The 25,420-nt window shown below is 40.8% G+C and overlaps 1 protein-coding gene across 1 annotated transcript in view; it reads right to left on the bottom strand.

The window, feature by feature from the left end:
• Window positions 1-13,159, bottom strand: part of RIMKLB (ribosomal modification protein rimK like family member B) — a gene marked incomplete at both ends in the record, with an annotated part of 29,574 nt that extends 16,415 nt beyond the window's left edge. Inside the window, one exon of the mRNA XM_079549098.1 lies at window positions 12,985-13,159. Coding sequence (XP_079405224.1) covers window positions 12,985-13,159 — 175 coding nt within the window. The remainder of the gene's footprint in view (window positions 1-12,984) is intronic.
• Between the last annotated feature and the right edge of the window lie 12,261 nt (window positions 13,160-25,420).

A 25,420-nucleotide genomic window follows, 5' to 3' on the forward strand; every position in this document is an offset into this window, starting at 1 on the left:
AGAATTAAGAGCACACACCCCCAAAAATGGGTAATCACAAAGGTCTTTCCAAAACCAGACATAAATCCAGAGGAAAAATTCAAGCAATCCATCATGGCAGAGACATCTCCTTGCACCTGAGATGAATCTAAGATTTTTCCTGTAATGTCCAAAATTTAAGCACCTCATCTCTCTCTGCTACCAAAAACCATCCTCTTTTATCTCAGCAACTCATCCTTTTATTATTAAAAGCAAGTCACTCAGTGGAGAAGTATCCTAAAGGAGTCTTCCACTTCTAACAGAGACATGTATCCTTCATATCTGTCTCCCACATCAAGTAAGACATCTAGAAGTTCTTACACTGTCAGAAACTTTTAATAAATAACATTCAACTATATGTCTTTCCAAGTGTTCCTAAATGTGTGTTTTGAGCCTGAATTTTGGGGAACATGAAAGTTCCCTAACAATATTCTTTTGACCTGTAATTCCAGTCTAAGAACCATCTAAACAAAATTACATTAGCTTTATGAGTCATTTGTTTTGGAGACAAATGTGATCTTCTTAAGAGCAGTAACTGAATAATGATACTTGCCTCAAAGGCTGGGTTAAAATTGACTTTCAAAGCTTGCAGTGATAACATCAGCTCTCATCTCTGCTGATATTTTGTATCTTAATGTTTAGTGTTTTTGTGTGTATGGTAGAGAAATATTTAATTTATATATGCTATATGACAGTTTGGGGTCTCTTCATAAGAGAAGTACAACATAAATATATAAATAAACATATAAGTAAATAAATACTAAATAAATAAATGGAATTGTCGTAAACACAAAGATATAATCCAAAATTTCCTAGTTTTGACAGGCTTTTTTTTTTTAATTTAAAAAAAAAAAATACAGAGAAAGCAAAACTGGAGATGGAAGGATTCAATTTTCCTAATTCCTCTATAAGCTTACTGGGGTTCTTTCCTCTTCCCAGCTTTACAGGGTTAAAATGACACTGCAGTAACTGCACACAAGGTTTGTGACAGTATTGTAATGAAAATACAAATACAATCATAGAATGGTTGGTGTTGGAAGGGATCTCAACCATTCAATTTCAACCTTTCTGCCACGGACAGAGTTGCTACCCATCAGATCACGCCTTGGTTTCTCACATGTTGTGGATGCAGAAGCTTCCACCTAGTACCAAGACTGTGTTAACTAATTAAGACATTTGCTTAGTATGCTCCCTAATTAAGACACTCCACACAATCTTTAACTACCTTAACAAGAAAATGTTCCTCAAAATTACACAGATAAACAGTCCTTCCAACCAGACCAGACAAATAAAGAAAAGCAGGCAATGGTAGTATTGAACTGAAAGACAACAGAAGGGATATCTCCAACTGTCAGCTTATTTTGACCTTTGAAATCAATACATTTAGGAAGTCTTACCAATCTTAGTAATCTTTAGACTTTAAATGTAGTGCTAAGTCTATCAATTCATATAAATTCATAAATGCCTTTACCTACTTTCTCTTTGCACTACAAGCTCATAAGGTCTTTGTCTTACCTGTTTGGAAATTAGCATCTGCCTAACTTAAAGAGACAAAAAGCACTTAAGGGTTGTTGATCTGACCACAAAAAAAAAAAAAAAAAAAAAAAAAAAAAAAAAAAAAAAAAAAAAAAAAAGACAAGAAACCAAAGCTTTTTACAAGCAGTTAGTATTACAAGGCTCAAATCAATATTGCACAGATTCCTCTAAGAAACTCCTTCCAATATTTGATTACGTTTTCCTCTGCTTTTAGGAATACAATCAGAAAAATAAAAATCTCAACTCCAAATGCCACCTTTAATTCATTCTCAGAAATAGAATTGTCATTTACATTCTCTCCTAAACTCTGCCTCTAATTATTTAAAAAGATCAAAAGTTCTGAAAAGTTAAATAGTTGACTGTGCATTACATACCTTAGGCTCAAGCAAAAATAGAGGAGAAATGAACACTTTTTAGAAATCACCATGAGAAAAGGCTGCTGGACAGTCAGGTAATACTGTAGTTGAAAGACAAAGAGAAGTCACTCTAAACTGCTGCTGTAGCAAGTACAATTCTCCAGCCCTATGTAATCCATGCAAATCATTCACTAGCACTCGCTGCACCCACTGGTGAGCTGGCAAACATCCTATATCAGCAACAAAACTATTCTGTTCCTTCATTCAATTTGATTTCTGCAGGTACTGCATAATGAGCTCACTATAGGAAGCAATCAATACAAACGTCAGTGCAACAAACAAGCCTGGATCATAGCAACAACAGCAATCATCTAAACAGCTTAAAATATTAGCATACTGCCATTCTGAGACTGCAGAATTGTCTGCAGCATGGTTTTTTGTTCTACCTGCATTTATAGCTCCGTGATCATTATCCCTCCTTCCAACTTTGTAAAAAGAAGTTCATCAGCCAGATTTCTCTCTTTCCAATTGTCTTCTTGTTCTCCTGTCCTAAATTAACAATACAATCCCTGATGACTCCCACAGTGTTAGGTAAGAAAAAATCAGCAGCGAAATTGCTACTAAGGCCCAGAAGCCAGCCTCATTCAAGCACAACAAACAAGCAAAAGCACTGAAACACATAGTTAGATATATAGCATAATTATATGCTACGTGAGCTGTACAAGAACACAGGTACTGTACTCTTTCACCTTGTCCACAAGGGGAAAGGCTTGAGCAGAAGAAACATCCTCCTGAGCAACATCTGGTTTCACAACTGCTGCCACACGAAATGGTATGGCATTTACCATCCCAAGATCCTTTCTGAAGAATGGAGACTGCTGAAGAGAGAAAATCTGACAAAGCAGAGCTAGACTATCTATACCAACAGATTCTACGCCGATAACGAGGAGGGACTTAAACCAGTTTCACAGTGCAAGAGTGACCAGTTTAAAGAAAACTGGTCACAGGGCTGTGGAAAAGTATACCCAAGAGCATGATACCCAAGAGCACACTTTCCCTGTAAAAGCAATGCAAGCAGATCATCTTAGGCACTGGTTCATGCATTTGTTCAGTGAGGGCAAAAAGAGGAAGGCCACATGCAGAGGAAAAGGTACAATCTCACTAGGAAGCACAGAAATATGATTTAATAGTTTGCACGTCTGGAGTGCTGAAGTGAATGGATAAACACTCTCGCAAAAAGACAGGCTGTGAAAGTGAGGAGGAAGTTCTCCACACAAAGAAGCATATCACACACATACAGCTTTGGTCTGCATTACAGAACAGATGCAACCTGCAAACACGCTTGTGGCTGCATACATACTACACCACTTTTTTCCTCTGTGAGGATGGTCAAACATTGGAGCAGATTGCCAGAGAGCCTACGGTGACTTCATTTCTGGAGATTTTCTAAAGCTGTCTGGATATGCTCTGAAGAGTCTAATCAAATGTCAAAGCTGTATTTAACTTTCAAATTGATCTTTGTTTCTGCAACAGGTTGGTACAAATTTTTCAGTTAAAATCTATATTATTCTATGGTTTTATATATATATATATATATATGTATATAATATATATATATATGTGTGTGTGTGTGTGTGTATGTATATGTATATATATATATATATGTATGTATGTATGTATATGTATATATATTATATATTATATGTATATTATTCTGTGGCATTCCCCCATGATTTGCCTGAGCTTTTAGGTGGCTGAAAGAACAGGGCATAGAATCCACAATGCACTCATCCACAGTTCAATTGCAGGTACAATGGGAAATGTCCTTTCTTCCAATCCAATATCTATGAAAAAGTTCTTCAAGCTGAAAGTGCCTCCTCTTTACTGGGATGATGTTAAGGGATAAAATACATAGCCTGATTTCCTGACCACAGTGAAATTTAGAAAGCAATTTAAGAAATTCAGTCATAAGTACAAGTACACTCTGCCTGGAATTCAAAAGGGAAGAGAAAAAAAAAAGTGGAACTTTTATTGTTAAGCTATAAAGAAGTAGAAAGAAAAAAAACCCAAGTAATCTCACCATTATATTCCTTCTTCCCGGCATAAACAGCCATCCAACAATATTCTCCATCAAAGAAACATGCAAATAAATACAAGACACTGTCACTGGCACAAATATTAGTCTCTTTTAGGTCCCGAGTTGAGTTCGAGTCTGGTTTTGTGGAGAAAGAGCTACTTCAACTTTTTAATGAATTTTTAAGCTGAAGTATCACAGTCTGTCTCACTAGGAATAAGCAGACACAGCAACAGTCAATCCATGTAAATGATATTTAAAATTTTAATCCCAGTATAGAATATATCTAGAAATAACACCTGTGTCAGGGAAACAACACTCAGCAATGCAAGCAGGAGAACGTGATATGGAGTCTTCTGCTATTAACTTTCTTTGCTGAGAAGGTAAAGGCATGCTACAGAAATGAAATGCACCCTTCAGCAACATTAAGCATAGCACAGTCTGATTTGGATAGCTGTACTTCCTATAAGTGATCTGAAAGACACATATGCTTGGTGCAGAAAATCCTGGAACTTCTGGAAAAATAAAGTTCAAGACCGTAAAAACTGATTGCATCTAACTTGTTGGTCTTAGTTGCACTAGCGATCTCTTTCTGCTTCATATTAAAAAAAAACAATTCCACTCAAAGCACAACCTCCTGACTTGCCATAGATAAGAAGACATACACAAGAAGAAGTTCATCCTGCGGATCTGTCTTATTTGTTCCTCATCCAGGAACAGACTGTCCAATACAGGTATCGCAAAGTAATGCACACATGGACACACACATCACTCTCAAAGTAATGCCTCCTGTTTATTTCCAAGGAACTACAGCAGATGTAAAAGCACAATAACACTATCTCATAGAGCATATTCTCAGCTTCAAAATACTGTTTTCCAACATAGTCACTGCCAGTATCTATGTATTTCCCCCAGCCGTGAACAAGAGCCTGCACGCAACACTCAAAAATATGCACTAGTGGAGGTGACCCACTGTTTCAAAGCTGCTACAAAGGCATCACTGTTAGTAAAATGTTGGTGATGCAGTCCATCTTTCATCAGCCCAAACAGATGGAAGTCAGAAGGCACTAAATCTGGACTACGTGATGAGTATGGTAGGGCAGTCCGGCCAAGATTCACAATGTGTCTACAGTCTTCAAACTGGTATGGGCACTGGAGCTCTCATGTTTTCTTCTCTGGACTGACTCTGGAAGTTGGAGCCTTCAGCTTAGTCAGCATCATGATGTCAAGGTCACCGTTGACAGTCTGTCCAGGTTCCAGCAAGTCTGGAAAGATCACCTCTTTCTCATCCCAAAAGACAGTGCACATCATAGTACGTCTTGAACTTCTTTATTCAATGAGGAATTCACATGTCACCACTCCATGGACTGCAGTTTTGATTCCAGCTCATAGTGGTGGCCGCACGTCTTATCACCAGTAATGGTGTGATCTGGAAAACAGTCACCCTTAGCCTCATATTGGTTCATATTGGTCCTGACAAACTTGCATACACTGTTTTTTTTCTTTTCCTACACGAACATCTGTGGGACCCACCTGGCACAAACTCTGCAATATTCCAATGTTGCCACCATTGTTTCCAATGCACTGAGGCTCGTACTCAGCTCTGTACAAGTTCTCTGGTCATAATATTTTGATTCACATGAATGAGCAGATCAAGATGCTCTTCATTCTGTGGTGTGACAGCTGAGCATGCCAGCCTGCGCATGCTTGTATATATATAAAAATATATAAAAATATACAAAAGCACACAAACACACAAGCACTTAGCTGAGGATGCTCTTTACAGTGAAATACGGACTGCATGGCACCTCATAAAATGTGAAATACTTGAGAGCACTGAAATCTATTCTATTGAAAGAACCAAAAAAAAAAAAAAGAAAAATTACTCTTGTAATGGAATAATCATAGAAACTTAGAATCATTTGAGTTGGAAGGGACCCTTAAGGGTCATCTAGGCCAACTTCCCTACAATAAACAAGGTCATCTACAGCTAGATCAGGTTGCTCAGAGCCCTGTCCAGCTTGATCTTGAATGCCTCCAAGGACAGGGCGTCCACCACATCTCTGAGCAACCTGATCCAGCGTGTAAATACCCTTCTCATGAAAAACTTTCCTTACATCCAATCTAGTTCTCTCATTTTAGTTTGAAACCATTTCTCTTTGTCCTGTCACAACAGATCATGATAAAGAGTCTGTTTCCCTCTTTTCTTATAGCTCTCCTTTAGGTACTCAAAGCCTGCTATTAGGTCACCTCAGAGCCTTCTCTTTTCCAGGCTGAACAGCCCCAGTTCTCTCAGCCTGTCCTCACAGGAGAGGTGTTTCATTCCTTGGATCATTTTTGTGGCCCTCCTCTGGTTACAAACCAATTTTTCAAGTCTGCAGTGGAAGTAATGGTTGCTGTGGCTGTTGTTCGTAGCAGGAAACAGGCCAACTCTGCAGTGCTCAACAAGGCACCTTGCCAAGGCCACTTGCCTCTGCTGCATCACTCCCAGAGCAATTTGCTGCACAGTGCAGGAAACGCTCCTACAGTAAGGTACACTTCTGGACTACCAAGTGCCAAGGGACTGCTGAAACAGACAGAAGGAAGAAGAGGTGATTATGTTCCCTACTGTGTGATAGAAGACAATCTTCAAAGTGACTTAAAGATGATTCATAAATATTAAGACTCTTGATACCTTAATATAAGAACTATTTTGTAGATATGAATGCCATCATCATTGATCTAGCTGACTGAATGCTACTCTTACTGTTACACCAAGAACTCAGATACTTATTAACTTTACCCTTCTTTCCTCAGCTTTCTATTACGTATATACTTCACAGAAATCTTACAAATATCCCTATTAATCCATGCTTGTTTTTCAGCGCTATCTAACCCAGTGTGGAAAAAAAAATTCAAAAACTACACTGGTTTGTTACTAGTTTAGACCAAATTAGAAATGAAAGATAGATGGCACTAAACGAAAAACAGATTATGCAATATTAAAGACTTAAGCTACATGGTTGACTAATATTGCAGATTTCAGGTCCACATCAGAAATCCAAATACCTGAATAAGCACACCAGTAACTTTTATATGGTTAAAATAATGTGCCTTCTAAATATTGTTGTTTAAGCACGTATCTTGATCACTTGCTTTTATATTCCCCAAAGAAACATCACAAAGTTCTTGAGAAAAGTTCACACTTTGTTTTACGGTGTAGGACTCTTCAACTAAGCCCAGTATCTTTCCTAGTTAGAAGTTCACAAAAGCACTTTCCTCTCAACTATTGTCCTTCACGGCACAGTATCAAAAAAACATGGTGATTCTAAACAACTACAACAAAGGAACTGTTGTTGTTTCAGTTGTCTTAAATTCTGCTAGTTTAGCTATATTCAGGTAGCAAAGAATTTTAGTGAAGATGTTTTATATATTTTTATGAAGGAAAAATGTTACCTAGGCAGTCCTTCATCAGCCATCAGTTCTTAAAATCTGCTTCTCTTCAGATAAGGTATGTCTGTGGAGAACATTTCAGCCAAGTCCCACGAGTGACAAGAGAAAGAGCATTCTACTCAGAAAGAGAAGACAACCACTGAATCAATTTTGTCTCTTTCCCAGTAACATCCATGCTTATTCTCTATAGGTTTCCTCCACTCCAATTCACTCATAGAATCACCAAGGTTGCAAGAGACCTCCAAAATCTAATTCAAACATCCACCTATAACCAGTATTTCCCACTAAACTATGTCCCCCAGTGCATCTAAACATTTCTTGAGTATCTCCAGGGATGGTGACTCCACCATCTCCCTGGACTGGTATTCCAGTGCTTGACTACTCTTTTGGAGAATGAATTTTTCCTAATATGCAACCGGAACCTCTCCTGGTGCAACCTGAGGCCATTCCCTCTAGTCCTACCGCTAGTTATGCAGGAGAAAAGGCCGATCATCTTTGTCTATTGAGGCCACCTCACCACAACCTCCATTCAGGTAGTTAGAGCAATAAGCACTCCCCCTGAGCCTTTTCTTCTCCAGACTGAACAATCCCAGTTCTCTCAGCCATTCCTCATAAGACTTGCTCTCCAGACCCCTAACCCGTTTTGTTGCGCTTCTCTGGACACCATCACCTTGGTGTCTTTCTTACAGTGATAGGCTCCAAACTGAATACAGTACTCAACATGCAGCCTCATCAGAGCTGAGCACAGGGGGATGATCACTTCCCTGCTCCCACTAGCAACACCATTTTTGATACCATCACCTCAGCCCAGCAATCCAGAGTGTCCAGATCCCTCTGGATGACATTCCTACCCCCAGGCAGATCAATTCTTCCTCCCAGTTTACTGTCATCTGCAAAATTACTGAGGGTACAGGTCATCAACAAGAATATGAAACAGGAAGGCCCAAATACTGACCCCCGGTGAGCTTCATTTGTGACTGGGCACCAGCTGGATTTAACACATTTACCACACACTACTCTTCACAAGCTTTGGTCCTTCTAGATCTGAATTCCCCAAGACTGTGGGTACCACTACGCTAGCAAACAAATATGAATTTTAAAATTACACATTTTAACAGGATTTAAGATGTGTGTCTGAAAATGTCACACTAAATTTGATAAATTGCCTACTACTACTTAATTCAAATTAATACAGGAACTGCTAAACTAGACTAGAGTACAAGCAATCTAATTTAATAACCTAGTGTTTTCCTTACAGCAGTAAACAGCAAATGCTTCAAAGGAACACACCAAACAAAAACAAAACAAAATTAAATTGATGCTATCAAATATCCTGCCCATAAGAGAATTTGTGCTTTAAAGCATGCTTTGAATGTTTACTTATATTCACCTAAATATGAGACATTGCCTAAAAGAAGAGACTTGTTCTCTGCTCTGAGCATTAGAGGTAGCAATTCTGTTACTACAAAATGCGCAGAGCTATTCCAGCAGAAACCTGTTAATCAGTTGAGCAGAGTTGATAGTGTTTGACTGCACTAGTCCATTCAACTTCCACAAATGCCAGATCCTAAAAAAGAGTAGAGTATTAGGTCAACCTTTTTTTTTTTGTGTTAGATGAGTTTATGTAAGGTGTGAAAGGAAGCCCAAAGACGAGCAGCACCACCAAGGCTGAAAGAAACTACTCCATTCAACAGTAGAATTATCATTACACTAGCTTAGAATTTGGTTCTTAGGAGACATATTCTGAGCCAGTCTAAATCAAATCAGCTGCAATACCACCCTCCTGTTCTACCCATTCATCTACTTTTGCCCCCTTCCTGCGCATCAGTGCTGTGTATTTGAGTCAGTACCCATTTCAGCAGGTTCAGCCCACCAAATAAAAACATTCATTGTTTTATGCAGCTGGAATTTTCCACTGAGTTCCTGCCTTAGAGATATGGAAAGGAAGTAAGACTGCACAACTTGAGTAAGCTAGCAAGAAGAAGCACTTACTAGGATCACTTTTGAAAGTGTCTATGGCTTTTGTCTTATTTAACTTAAGCTCAATTACACTACCTTTTTGGTAACATTTAAGTGTTTCCTTCTGAACACAAAGGAGAAACTAATTCTACACTTCCTAACTTGCATTTACAATAATTTCTGGATTCCTGCAGTACTGAGGCTCCTAACATGCAGATCTGAAGCTGCATACAGATCTCCAGAAGACTTACAGGGACTCTGGTGTTAAAGGTTCATAATGTAGCCAGTAGAACAGGGAGGTGCTAGAGATGCTGGGAAATCCCAGCTTTTATCTGCAGAAGGAACCTGCAGAGCATGCTAGACATGCAATGCTGACCTACTTGGGTATCCAGCCACACAACACTGTAAGGCAGTGACTGAGTCACTACTGCTGTGATTGCTTACTGGATTGAATACCTGGTAAATCTTATCATTTTCTGACATATGCAGATTCTGGAAGAGTCACAGAGTTGCTGAAGTTTTACAGACTTTTGTCTCTGGGCTCCAGTGATATTTACCTCAACAATCTCTACTGCCAAGGCATACGCTACCTAATTAATACAAGTCTTTAGTCTCAGCACATGTCCCACTGTTCTACTAACACTTCGTAAGTTAAGATGTATATTTACCACAATCCCTCTATGAAGCAAATGATTTCAAGCTTATTAAAGCACTATGCTGAATTTTTGGCCTCTTTATCCATTATCCCAACAATCAGCAAGACTACACAAAAATATCACTGGTGATATTTCATACAAAATACCACATGCTGAAGTTTTAAATAGCAAACTTTCTTTTTCAACTTGTCTTTGCAAAGTTCATATTCTTTTAACAATTAAGAAATTGTCTACATTCTAAAGGTCCAAATCACAGATCTGAGTATGTAAAAATCTATTACTTCATAGAATCACAGAAACATAGAATGACTTGGGTTGGAAGGGACTCCAAGGATCATCAAGTTCCAACCCTCCTAACAAAGGCAGGGCCACCAACCTGCAGATCTGGTACTAGACCAGGCTGCCCAGGGCCCCATCCAACCTGGTCTTGAGCACCTCCAGGAATAGAGCATCCGCAACCTATTTGGGCAGCCTGTTCCAGCACCTCACTGATCTCTCAGTAAAGAACTTCTCCATAATATCCAATCTAAACCTTCCCTTTTTTACCTTAAAACCATTCAGTAAAAAGTTGATTCCTCGTCTGTTTATAATCCCCTTTCAAATACTGGAAAGGGCAATGACATCCCCTTACAGCCTTCTCTTCTCCTGGCTGAAAAAACCCAGCTCCCTCAGCCTGTCTTCATAGGGAGATGCTCCAGCCCTCTGATCATCTTCATGTCCTTCCTCTGGACCCTCTCCAACAGTTCCACATCTTTCCTGTATTGGGGGCCTCAGACCTTGACACAGTACTCCAGATGGGGCCTCACAAGGGCAGAGTATAGAGGACTTCTTCTGCACGTATTTATTATCCTGTAAGTCCAAGCCCTCTACTACCAAACTTTTAACACAAATAACAAGAAAACTTAGAGAAAAAGCAGGTATTATCCACTGAAGATACAGGCTCCTCATGAGGTTGTTTGTGTTACATAAACTTTCAAGCAACCTGGATCCCTCAAAAAAGGGATCAAAAAAAGGGTGCAGAATGCATTACCTCCTCAACTTTGTTATAAGGCACCTTTTATTCTAGGCCAACAGACCAGTTTATTATGAAGAAAATGAAACAAAACATCTGCATGTGTCCTCAAGCAGAAATCTGTATCTATAATTATGGACAAACATTGGGAAAAAGAAAACTGGAAAATTAAGGGGCACAATTTTTCATCTCTCTCAAGCAGGAAGAAAAAAAGAAAAAAAAAAAAAAAAAAAAAAACAACTCCACAGTAAGCCAGGCCAGATCAAACATAAGGAAATTTCTATCCACAGTTTTTCTGCATTTTTATCTCACTCCTTTTGAAAAAATTTAGTTACTTACACAGTTTTGAATGAACACTTTGAATGAAAATAATTTCCTTTTTCTGCATTCTCTCTCAAGTCATTTCTTTAATTTTTCCCATTCTTGTACTACATGTTTCTCAGCAACTCCAGCTTGCATACTTTATCTTTTCTTCTTGCAACATTACATGGAAGAGAGCAGAAAGGCCCACAGTTCATGCTTGACATATTTAATTCTCCCAATACAGGCAGAGGACAGGAAATAAAAAACAATACTGAAAAGCTGAAGGATCTACCATGAGTTTTAAAAGACTGCAGCCACATTTCTGGATGACTGCCTTAACAGAACATACTGTCCAATCAACAGCATACTCCAGGCAAAAAAATGTTAAGACTTTCTGACAAGAAGTTTCTCTGATTTGTAGACATCCTGCAGAATTTCAAGTCTCCAATAAAAAAATCACAGACATTTCACAGTAATAGATAAATTAACAAAAATAACAACATTCAAAGTAACAAAATGAATGTTTAGTAATGGAAGAATTAAAAATCCCATTTCCTCAAGCATTTCTGTTTTATGCTCGACTGATTCACGTTACAGTACAAATGCTGACCAAAGTTCTTCCCCAAAGCCAATCCAAGATTTCCCTCCTATAAAAATTCCTCAGCAAGGAACAAGGCATACAGTAATGTGGCAACCTCTTCTTCACTGCTGAATACCTGCATATTTTCTTCCTACACAGAATCCTAACACAAGCTGCAGGAATGTAAGTCCTTCCTCTCTCCCTTGCGTGATATACAGTGAAGAGGAATGGAAAAGGTATGGATGCAAGAACTTTGCATTCTCCTTCCTATTGGAAATCCAAACTAAAAAGCTGTAAAAATACAGCATTACACAGTTTGACAATGGCATTATTTTTCTACCTATAACATAAATTCATAAGCTAAAAAAAAATCAGATTACTTAAACACTTTTAACACACCTTGAAGTTTTGCTTTTCATTTTTAATTACCTCAGAAGAAACAAGCTAATAGTAAAATAGAAGTGTTATAATTCAGCTTAAAACTGTAAGTCAAGATAATGGTTCAAATTATTCTGAGGCACATACTGTCTATTTCAGTGTCCTTTTCTAAATACACACCCGCAAAGTAGCAATGCTTGGTTATATCAAATTACTACTTCCAGTTCCCTAACAATTTGTACTGTCCGCTGAAAATCCCTTTTATTTCAAATGTGACTGGTAACTTGGAGCCAGAACATAAACCAAAGAAAAAAAGTTACCTAAACCTCTTAAAGTATGATCAATGAAATTAAAAGTATCCACACAAAAATAAAACTCAGTAATTTTGTCTCAGTTTGAAAACTTTATAGTCCTTATCCAGGAATTAATCAGCTAAAGCAAACCTTTTCTCTGTTCTAAAAAGGGAAGGCAAATGCACTTCTAAAGCAAACAGGCAAAGTTAATATATTTGACTATCACAATTAATGCTGAAGAATATGGTATCCTGTGTATCTGCATTACTTAGATAACATATAGGTAGCCTGGCACACACAGAATTCATTATCAAAAAGTACACGTTCCATATTAAATCTTTTTGTAAGCACCCGTTCAGCACATTCCCAGCCTTAGCTTATCCTCACCAAGATTTCCATCCTCGACTGTCAGCACCACTTCATCCATCAGCAAGGCCCGGAAATCCAGCTCTTCTTCACAGCACTTGGCCTTCAACGCTCTCAGGATCTCCTGCTGAGGGTAATCTTCTCTGATGCGACGGTCTGTTAAGAACCACAATCTGGGAGCAACTGAACTGCACATCTTGGACTTTTCTTGCAACCTTCAAGGTTTCTTTTCAATGGAACTTCTAGATGGTGGAGAAGATGAGACGGTTAGAGTACACAGGTTCCTATTCCCCATGTTCCCCACTGTCCTGAGTTCTATCGTTTTTGTACAGGTCAGTCCTTTTCAAAAGACTCACAACCTCCAAGTGGGAAAAAATGTCTATGCCTAATCTGTAATTGAAGTAACAACAGAAATAAATCCATTTACATTCAGTGCTACTTACTAAATGCTAACCTCAGCTCCTACCCTAGTTTCATCCACAGTAAATACACATTTTGACAATTACTGGTAGCAGCAGTACCATTCTTCTTTCCTGACAGTACTGAGGCATGAAAACATTTTGAATGGCCATCTTTGAAGGCAAGAATTCCACCTTTTACAGTAATTCCTTACAACTGTAAATAGCTCAGTGCTTCCCTAAGTACCATTAAAACACCTGTGGCAGAACTGATACATCCTTTCACAGTATACAGAAGACAGATTACACCAAATCTTTATAATAGGAAAATATCCCAGACAAAAGTGCATTAAAACAGTAACTTCCACAGTATTATTTCAAGATGGATTCACTCTTACAAATATTTCACATCTACTGAGAAATACATTTGATATTAGTCAGAATATTACTGGAGAGCCAATGGAACAAGGAGCATCAATATAATTATAAGAATATTAAACACTAATATACATACCCAAAAGCAAAATTAAAGATTGTATCTACAAAAGGGAAAACAACCTTTACAAATAAACAGCACTTACAAATATACAAAGCATGCTTCAAATTAGAGAACTTCAATGATGTTAGAAACGATAAACTGCACGGTGGCGTGTCCCTTGATTTGAATCGAGGATTTGCGTTGCTTTTTTTTATTATATTTGAAAATATTTTAAGAGCTGTAAAACAACTAAAGGTATATTAACAGACCCAAAAAAACCCAAATGTTTGCATTAAGCAAGGAAACAAGCAACAAAACAACAACCAGGAAGCAGCATGGCATAGAGAAAAAGAATTCTGGAGAAAACCAGAGCTGTTTTCTGCCACACATTTTAAATCTTCCTGTTAAATGAGGAGAGAAAAAACACTTTTTTCACCAATACGATTTACCTGATTTTTAAATAGAATTGAACTGTGAGACCAAAACAGGCAATTTCCTGGTAGTCCTAATGACAGGACATGGTATCAGAAGATACAAGCACAGACAAGACCTCAGGTATACAACTACCTTCACTTAGTATTTCAAAGAATTTCTAGTAGGTATTTTTTCTGTTGTTCACACATGAAGCTTCTGCAGCAGGTATTGAGGCAAAAGGGTCATTTCTACAATCACAAGAACAGATTCATTTTTAAATTCAAAAATACATTCTTTTTCTCTACTAGCAAACCTATTTCTTAAACAACAATGAAGGGAAAAAAAAAAGTTTTAAGTGGTCACTTTTATTCCTAGTACCAAGAATCACAACGGCAAAAAGCAATCTCTGCATACTCCACAACTAGTTTTCCACAGCTTTGCTGAACTAGAAACAAAAATAAAGCCAAAGAAAAAAAAAGCTCTTCCTACTAATAGACTGAAAGAAAGCAGAAGCTAGACAAAAGCAATCACAAATGCAGACCAGCCCTCGAGAGCAAGCAAGATGCTCACATGACAGCAGGATAAGGAGTATTTGGTCCTCCCAAGGAAAAGAGCACAAGGGGGAATAGTCTGTAAAGCATATCTTTTGTATCACAGTTGTTTGGTATTTTTTTCCTTCAAAGCAGCTGAAAGTGAAAAAGGCAAGATGGGTCTTGGGCTAGCAGCAGGAGACAACTGACAGATCCTGCCTCATTTTTTGGCTTTCTAAGTATGGTAGTTCACAGAAAACTTTCTGGCACTACTACATCGTTAGGTAAGAATTTGGACAAGATATATTTTTCAAAAACTGCACCATTACTACACAGTTCAGAAGGTTTCTACCCTTATTTCATTTTTGCATCAACAACTGGCAAGACAAAACAGCACAACCTACCATCTCTGTTTTGAAAAGCAGCAGTATCTAGCAGGATAGCACAACTCATCATGAAAAAAATCTACAGAACAGAGAGAACATAAAAAACACACTAGATAGACTTTCTGATTATTAAAAAAAAAAAAAAAAAAACAGAAGCCATAACAGATCATCAAGTCTATTGGTCGGTATGTTTTTTCCCCTTTCTCTTTTTCCTCTTGGTACTGATACTAAAATTGCTAAGTGTTTTCTCACCCACAATGTTCTCCCCATTTTCACTTGCTATTAAGCCTTGATTTCTTTGCCAACACAGACCTCCTCTCATTTTTCTTAAGTTTCTCTTATACGTGGCCACATCTGTATGTCCTAAAATCTACACAGACAGCGCCATCACTTCTCTTCTTTTTAAAAAAAAAAAAAAAAAAAAAAAAAAAAAACAACGCAGAAGGGTTAGAAAAAAAAATGAGAGAGGGTCAAAAGCGCGGAGGTGGGTGGGGGAAATGGAGAGTGGGAGAAAGAGGCAAAATGGGAGAGGGGGAGGGTGATGGAAGGACAGGGAAAACTAGGGGGGAGAGGGTGAGGAGGTAAGAGCAGAAAGTGTGAAGGAAGGGCATGGGGGAAAAAGAGAGGGAAAGGAGGGCAGAAAAGGAAGGATGGATGAGACTGCGGGAGATAAAGAAAAATGGGGGGGAAGGAAAGGATGGAGAGAGGGAGGGGGGACAGAGGAAAACAAAGGAAGGTGAGGAAAGGGAGAAGGGAGAGGAAAGGGGGAGGGGAAAAGGGAGAGGAAGGCAGAGGGGTAAAGGAGGGAGGGAGCAAGGGAGGGAGAGGGGAAAAATCAGGAAGACAGCAAGGGTGGGAGAGGAGAAATCAGGGAGGGGAAAACAAAGGGAGAGGAAAACTGAGAGGGATGGAAGAAGAGAGAGGGAGGGAGAGAGGAAAATGGAGGGAAGGAAGGAGGGAAATAAATGAATAAGGGAAGGAAGCTGGGGAGGAGAAAGGGGAGGTGAGACTAGAAATCAAGGAATGTGTAGGGTGGGTGAGAAAGGAATATGGTGACAGCAGGCAAGAATGGGAAACAGAGGGCAGACAGGAGGGAAAGAGAAAAAAAGAGGTGGTAGGGGGAGAGAGAGAAAGGAAAAATGAGAGTGGGAAGGAGAGGAAAAGAGGAAAAAAGAGAAGGAGGTAGAGAGGAAAGAAATTGGGGGTGCGGGAGGGAGACTGGGGAGGAAAAAGGGAGGAAGGCTGGACAAGAGCAAAAAACATGGAAGGTTGGAGGGAGGGTGGATGAGAGTGGAAAACAGGGAGAGCGGGAGGGAGAGGTAAAAAGGAGAAGGCAGGTGGGCGAGCAAAAAGGGGTGGGCGGGTGAAAGCAAGGGAGGAAAAAAAAGGAGAGCTGGAGGGAGGAAGGAGAACATGGAGAGAGGGATGGAGAAAAAAAGGGGATAGTGGGAGGGAGGGGAACAAGGAGAGGGAGGAAAAGCTCAATGGCAAAAAAAAAAATGAGGGCAGGAGGAAGAGAAAAAACACGAGGGAGCGAGAGAAAGGAACAGCAGGAGCAAGGGAGAAGGAGGGAGAGGAATGGAGGGAGCAAGGGAGAGTGAGACAAGAAACAAGAGGGAGCGAGGAAGAGAGACAAAACACAAGGGGGGGAGGGAGGGAGAGAGAGAGAGAGGGCAAGGAAAAGTGGGTGAGGAAAGGAGGGGGCAAGGGAGGGAGAGAGAAAGAGAGAAACTACAAGGGAGGGAAGTAACAACACAGAGGAAGCAAGGGCAAATGGGGAAAAGGAAGACAGAACCAAGGGAATGAGGAAGCAAGGGAGAAAGAAGCCACGAGGGAGAGAGCTCAAGGAATAGCAGGAGTGAGGGCGGGAGGGTAAGGAAAGGTGGGAATGAAACAAAAAAGCAGCATATGCCTGTCTTTCCTACAAGTATTTTTTTGAGGAGCTACAGCATCAGGAAGACTTATCCAGGTATCTTAACTATCCTGTTAAAACAAGCAAGCCAATCCAAAATGCCTTGATTTGTATTTACCACTCTCCTAACACTTCATCTTGCTTCTTGTGAATCTTATGAAGTTTAATAAATGTACATATTAAGTCTCCTATTTCATCATAAGGCAGGTAGGAAGCAACCTTAAGCCTGCAGATAAAGACTAAGAAATTCACTTTAAAGCGAGCTATAAGACTAGTCAAAGCAGAAACAAGTAATCCTAACTTTAGAATCCTCTTAACCAACACCAATTTTTTTCCACTAGGATAAATATCCTCATCTGTGGATCTAGGATAAATATCCTCATCTTACCTCACCTCTGTGTTCCTATAAATGGTCTCTATCTACCAATTTCAGCCTGTCCTTATAATCTCTACTTTGAATTCGTAGCAGTCTCATGGAACACAAAATCTTCAGTTTACACTACTGGGTTAAACCTCCTAAAAATCCCTCCCACATTTTTTAAGAAAATGGTCTGTAAGAAGAAAGCTGGCCTTATAGTCAGATGCACAACAGCATTATGCTCTTGATCTGGATGTGGTCTCCACTATTTTTTCCATGAAAACTAACTTCACCTACCTCAATCTAAAAGCCACAGCCTGATACAACGTTGGGTGTGCATGAAATATTTTCTAATCCATGCGAACATCAATTGCAAAGTAAGCAGAGTACATGTAAAGGGAAGAGCAGATGTTTAAATGTCTTCTACAAGATGAACAGTTCAAATGCTTTTATCTTCCAGTAACTAACAAATTTAGAAAATGAAAAGCAACAAGAAAAAAATAGACTTAACTGCATAAAACAGATTATAAATAAAACAGCGGCATCTAAGTTCTACAATAGAAAGCAAACTGCGTCTAAGACTAGCCAAGCAGTCACTGCTGCATCTGCTTCAGAGAGATGCTGAGTGGAACAGATTCTTAGCAATTTATGAAGAGAATTGATGGAACCTCCACTTTGAGCTGCAGTATTGCTGCATTGCTTAAGCAAAGTTCATTCTGGCATTCACACAGCAGTTTCTTCTTTTACCCATCACATGCAAACGTATTTCCTCCTGCATTCCTTGAATCTGTAATATACCTTTTGCAGCTGTTGTGACAAAAGCAGTCACCATGTTTCTTTTCTACTTTGCATCATAGCAGAATATATCATACTGACATAGTAAGGAATTCACCCAATCATATCAGCAGTCCAAACAGAGCTGGAAAACTGAAAACCACTCTTTTTCCCTTGAAGGAGTCTCTTCTTCACACAGACATACTTAAGACCTGTCTCCAGGAATTAGAGATTTGGTCTCTCTGTTCCATTTAGTCCTTGTGCTACCTTCAACACCAAAAAGCTGAAGAGAAAAAAAAATGTACTAGTTTCTTTTTGATCATGACATTTTTCCCCAAAGGTAAAACAAGGAATCAATTGTCAGGATACACTAATTCATTTATGCATTATTGATAAATGCGTGATGTTCAAGGTATCTAGTTAAACAAAAAGATTGTTCTATGTCCTTTCTATTCAAAACACAAATACTCAATACACTTCTATATTAATAAACTTCGTCTGTTCCTTCCCTATGGGAATTACAAATGTTTTGTATCATTAGAAATCAATGCTATTCAGTACTACCTATCTCAACTACTTAACTTGTTATCTGATGTAGCTCTCTCCCATTGCACACAGTGATCTGGGAAATAAGTTATTGGAACAATTATTATCACCACCACCTCCCAGAATCACCTCTTTTTTAGTCCTTGTCTGAAACTCTAGGCTTCAGCTACAGCATAGCACTGTTCAGCTAACAGATCATGGGTTTCAGCAGTTAGAAAGGTAAAACCTAATCTTAGATTTAGCATACCATTAGGCACACCTAATCCCTATATTTTAGATCATAATAAAAATCTTAAGGAAGTTGAGAAGAGCAAAAAGTCATGACTGCCATGGGAAATAGAGAAAAAAGAAAAAATTAACTCCAAGCACTCATCTCACCATGAACAACAGTGCAGTCTCACATTTATCGTTAATGCACACACCTCATTGCTTTTTTGTTGTTGTTTTTTTTTTTCCCCCCACAGAATGGTATTACTTGAGTTGGAAAAGGGAATTTTGCTTTACTTTTTATCATGAATAAGCTAAGAATTGAAACTGCACATACTTTCAATAAACCAATTTTCTCTACCATTACAGCAGTTTCTAGAATGCTGTTTAGAAGGCTACACCTGAAGATGATGAAGGCATTAGAACATTCAATTGATACTCCTAAGTTACATTAATGGTGGTACCTCAAGGTACAATTACAATGAAGAAGTTAGATACACTTATGACTATTTTGAAAGTAATGCCTCTTATTTTATTAGGTTGGCCCACAATATCAGAGGCAGACGGCGGTGGTATGGCAGTAGAGGCTGAATTTTCCCTCAATATTCCATTATATTTTGTTGCTGTGCAACAGATGGCAACTGAGGGACAGTCTGTCAAAATGACATCTGACATGGAAACATGTATGAAGCAAAGGTATGTCACTGAATTCTTCCTTGTGGAAAAAATTACACACACACACACCTTGCTTGCTGAATGTTTCTGGAGACCAAAGAGTAGATGCCAGCACAGTGAGCACGGGGCAATGTGCTTCAGCAGTCGTGACAGCAGGTAACCTCCACTGGTGCAGATTTTTACGAGTGCTACATGCAGTCTCCTGTTCATTGCTGCTGAAAATGCAGCTAATTGTGGTGTAGAAGAAGTGTTCTGTAGCTAAGAATTTTCTCTATCAAATAATGTTATTGTGCTCTTTGTATCTGTTGGAGTTTCCGAGGAAATAAATAGGAGGCATTACTTTCGGAGTGAGCTTTATAGATCAGTTAATTAGTTAACTAAGGACTGTATGATGGGTCATATGCTGCACATGTGTCATAAACATCTATCTCACTGTAGTGAGGAGAATAGAGCATATAGGGATAGCAGGTTCACATCTCTTTCAAGCATAAAGAACAATTAATTCTGTTCCCCACAGAGACACCAGAATAACAATTATCTAAAATATCTAAACACTTTAGGAAGAAATATTTATGGTTGAATATAGAGAGAAGACTAACATCTTAAACCACTTCTAAAATTGCTTTGTAAAAATAAACCCAATGTAAATCAATTCATTCCTGACACTGCTCCTCCATGGTGATGCTTAAGGACAACCTCAAGAAAAATTCTTGTTTTGCCTACCAGAGACTAGTTTTCATAAAAATGCTACATAATTGTTTGAGCATCTTTGGAGAGAACCGATTTTTAAAAGTGAAAAATCTGAAAAGTTAGCATATTTTTTTAAATGCATTTTACATAAAATATTGAGCAGCTGCAGTACAACTCACCAAGCCCTGATGCATTATCATCCACCCTCTGAACATGCCCTAGAATTTAAAGTCACTGCAAGCAGGTAAATCCCAAACATACCTCCCTGAAAGCACAGCCTAATATTCACCTCCCTTCCCATGCCAGATTTGTAGACTGCAAGAGTCATGGGATACGGAAATGTATTAATCACTCTCACTCTTTTTCAGTACAATCCCCCACTCCCCGTGACTGGCAAATGCAGTCCTTATGGTGGCGCTCACCTGCTCTTCCCTACCTTTGCACTGAGTAATGTTAAAGATGCTAGCATAGCAATCCTTCTAGGCACAACTGCCTGTAAAATGTGGGCATCCACACCAACAGCCTTTCCCCACATACGTTCAAGCATGCAAGTAGGTGGTAACATTCTTCATTCACACACCCCAGTGTCCTAATCTCCAAGGAATAATCTGCCCTCTTCCCTCTACACTACACAGGGCAACATCAGCTGGTCAACAGTGGTCAAGAACAGCTCTCTCTCCACTTCAACCTTAGTTGTTTGTTTTTTTTGTCTATAACAGGCTCACAGATTTTTCACCCCCCTCCACTGTGTGCACACATCCATGCAAATAAAACATTTCCTCCCACATCAGCTGTTTTTCTGAAAGAGAGGTTCTTCCATCTCTGTCCAGGTTCCTCCACAGTGTGGTACTGCACACTCTGCTCCTCCTGATCTGTGTATGCACGCCTGTTCGCCCTCCTCCCTTCCCCCACCCTACTCTCAGTCTGTGCATGCTTCTCCTAGAGCCTGTGGTGGGGGAAGGGAGACATGCACTGCATCAATGAATGGACTGAAAAGACTTACCCGAAATTGGGTGAGGAACGAGCAGCAGAGAAAAAAAGATGCCAAAAGATAAGCGGGTGCTTCCTTCAGTGTGCCAAGTGCTGCTTCAGTCTTGGGTCCTTTAACAAGGTCACGTGTCTCCGTAAGCACCCCTTTTCCTGAATCCACTATTACTCAAAAAGGGAGGGCAAGGAAGCCTCCTGGATGCCTCTCTACACTGCACTCCAAATATACAAATAAAGCTCCCTCAGTAAGCAACGAATAACGTTCTCCTGGTACTATAACAGGCAACGTCTAGCCTATCTCTTAAGGAATAAGGTAGATTTCTGTGGGATGAATGGACCTAAATTCCCAAGCTGTACTCCCCTATGGAAGAAGAGGGATAGGAAAGAGGAAAAAGAATACTGGTGGAAAGTAGTAGTTCTGTATGTAATTCCTTGCGTCTAAACTTTCTCAGGACTATATCTTAAATTAGTCTGAAGACACAGACACCTAGGAAAGAAAGAGAAAGATCCCTATTAGACATAAACATACAAAGACATACAGTAAACAAATTTCAAAGGAAGAGAAGGCATTATGCAAGGCAACAAGCAGAACCAAAAGAAAAAGATCTGATTAACCACTTAGGCAAAATGTGCAACTTCAAACAATTTCCACAAATACAATATCACACACACCCATTTTAATGGGGAAGGAAAAAAAATTAATAAACTTAAGCAGTTTGTTAACTTACTGAGGAACGTGTACTTAAATCTGGATCTACACATAAAACATGAAGAATTGTTTTAAAATCTAAGAAACACATTCATACTTATTTGTGGGAATCTTTAAACACCACCCCCCAGAAGATCATTTAGAATTCAAATATGAAGACTGCAGAAAAGTACATTACAGAGCAGAAGAATAATCCTGTTTGATAAGCTGTTTAAATTCCTGAAATAAAGCATAACAGTTGCACTCTTTTAAGATGGATATCCTGGTAGATCCTAAGCCGTCAAACCACCAACATAAAATTAGTTCTTTAAACGTAAGAGGAAAAGAAAAAGAAAACATTAAAAAAAAGAGAAGAAACCTAGTTGTAAAGATTTCATTTTAAGTCGCAACGACAGACACACACTCCCACCTAAATCACGTGAAAAGCTGTCCCCAACAGACGCAGGTTTTCGCATTCGGGCACACGGGAGCGATTTTTGCCCCACCTCAGTGGCTGCTTTATACACACCAGCGCGTGTGTGCACGCACAAGGCGTGCAAGAGAAGGGCGTGCAAGCATGGAGAGGAAGGCAAGACGCGAGCAGACCTACCCCAACACGTACATGCGGAGCACGATCCGACCACAGAAAGCGCGGTGTATGGGACCCGCGCCGCCTTACAGCTGGGGAAGCACGAGGTGCAACCACCCACCTCGCACAGAAAGACCCTGCCGTGAAGCCACCGAGCCGGTGCCTCGGCTGGCCTGCCCGCAACGGGCGCGGTTGGAAGGCGCGGGCAGATCGAAGCGCTGCCTGCTTCGGCGCCCCAGGATGCACAATCACCACAGGCACTGCGCTGCGCGAGGCGGCGGGCGGAACGATCCCAACCCCCCCAGACACAGAGGACCCCACCCCCGGGCTCACATCCGCTCAGCCCGACATCTCACCCACCCCGTGTGCTGCAGAGCCCGGGCTCACGCGGCCCGCGCGCCCCGCCGACGCCCGCTTCAGCGCCGCCCGCAGGGCCGAACAGAGGCCTGGGCAGGCGGCGGCTCGATGAGGGCTGCAGAGAGACTCGCCCCTTCCTCCCCCTCCTCGCGGACAGCAGTCACTCAGAGGAGCGGTCCTAAAGGGGAGTGGGCTCAGCCTCCGCCTTCTCCCTCCTCGGCCTCCCTCCTCCCCGCGGCTGGGGAGAGAGGACGGCCCGGACCTGCTATCCCCCGCACCTCCGCCCCCGCGGTCGCCGCTTCAGCCAAAGAGCGGGCGCCAGCGCCTCCCGCGCTCTCTCCCGCCGCCCGACTGACGGATAAATTGAAGCGGCGGCGGCGCTAACGGCCGCATACGGCCAGGACGAGCGCAGAGAAGGGTAAGGCGGGGCGCCGCGAGGAGGCGGGCGAAGCAGGAACGCAGGCCGCGCGCTCCCGCCGATCGCCACGCGCGCACCCCACAGGCGCAACGGCCGCCACTGCGGTTGCCGCACCCGCACGGCGGGGCCATCGCCCCGCCCCGCCGACGGGCACGCCTGTGGCGATTCGCACCGCCCCCCGGCTTCCGCGGCCCGGCGACGACCACCTCCGGCAAGCAGCTTCCCCTTCGATACGCTTACGTCTACCCCGGGCCAGAAATGCGGTCTAAGCGCGCTCGCAGCGTTGCAGCCCAGACCAGGGCCAAGACAAAAATGGCTCCGGCAGTAGTGGCGCGGCTCTGCCCAGCCTCTCCCGCAGCTATGTGAGGTACTTCTAGCCAGGCTACTGCGTTCCACGGCTCCAGCTGCTTGCTCCCAGGGCGGACGTGCCAGTTGTACCCTAGCACTGCGGGGTACGGGCAGCACGCTGCAGGTTAAGCAGCGAACGTCAGGTGGTATGACAAAACGTATGATAACTATCGTGCTTTTCGCGGCTGCTGCTTCACGTGGCACCTAGAGCCAAAACCTTTGTCCTTCGTATGGCAGATAAGCGTGTGACATATCCCACAAGCTACTTGCCATACATCATTATGTTTGACATAACCACTATGCCACCTGGGCTGCATCATCCCATATTGCTATCATTTGTCTAAAATAATAACTACTGGCAACAAATTAGTATGACACATTCAGTGTGTTAACCAACACCATGTTTATCAGTTTCTGTAGCACACCTACTCAACTTCCCCCATACCACACTACAAGACACATATTAGCACATATTAGGTATGTTTCATGGTAATGGCACGCTGCTCCAAAAATCCATGCCGGCCACACTTTCGTACCTGATGCATACCTGATGCATCAATGACATTTTCCCATCTCTGGAAGCTGCTGAGTGCAGCCCCTTGCCCCCATCAGGGTCAGCCAGAGCTGATTGTCACGCCCAGTTGCGTTTTAAGCATCTCCAAGAATGAATGCTCCACAATTTCTAGGATTTGACCACCCTCACATTAAAAATAATTATAAAAAAAAAAAACTTTTAAATGGAGTTTCTTGTATTTCAGTTTGTGCACAATGAATAGACTGCTCAGAAAGTACCACTGAACAGTCTGCTTTCACCTTCACTCTGTCCCTTCATGTATTCACTCCGTCCCCTGAGCCTCCTTCTCCAGTTTTGCAGAATCTGTATGTATGAGATGCTCCAAGTTCTTATCCACCATATCTTAAGAGGACCCTTTGCTGGACCTGTTGATTATGTCCACATCTCTCATACTGAGGATCCCAAGATGCAGCATCACTAGGCTTCAACACAAAATCAAGACATATTCAACTTAATGTCCTGATCTTATCCTGTAGGAAATTCTTATTCATCTAACTTATTAATTTTTGGATAAAACACACAACATCTGTGTCTAAGGAAAACAGCATATATATACATATATTGCTGAACAGTGTGTTACACTCTCAACTTTTCAAATACGGGACATACCTACTTGGTCAAATGTGATGGTCCCTAACACTCATTCCAATAATCTAGCAAGTAAACAACCTGCTCTCGTCTGCCTTCCAAGAATTAACCCTATCCACCTTAATTTCACCAACTGAAAGGCAGACACTTACATACTCCATGTTTCCCCAGTGTAATTTGTTTGCACTTGATGCATCCAGAACTGTTTCAGACAGGCTGTAAAACCTGCAGTTGCAGAAGAAAGATGTGCCATCCAAATCTCTTATGCAGTGCCCTCTATATTTAACTGCCACAGTGGGATTGATTTCCACAGTACTGATGTATACATCCCTATTAGAGAATGTCCTAAAATCTGATACAATGCTCATTCAGTCATATTGCAGAATGATGTACCATAATATCATGCATTTCTGTTTTGTTACACCTGCTGCAGTGTTACAGCTGATACTTAAAACTCATCAACACAAACACCACTGAGCATTTTTAAGACTATGTTTACTTTTGTTCATTTTGCTCTGCAAACATGCTAGTTCTAGTCCC

Source organism: Tetrao urogallus (assembly GCF_951394365.1).
Source record: "Tetrao urogallus genome assembly, chromosome: 1".
Classification (NCBI taxonomy): Eukaryota; Metazoa; Chordata; class Aves; order Galliformes; family Phasianidae; genus Tetrao; species Tetrao urogallus.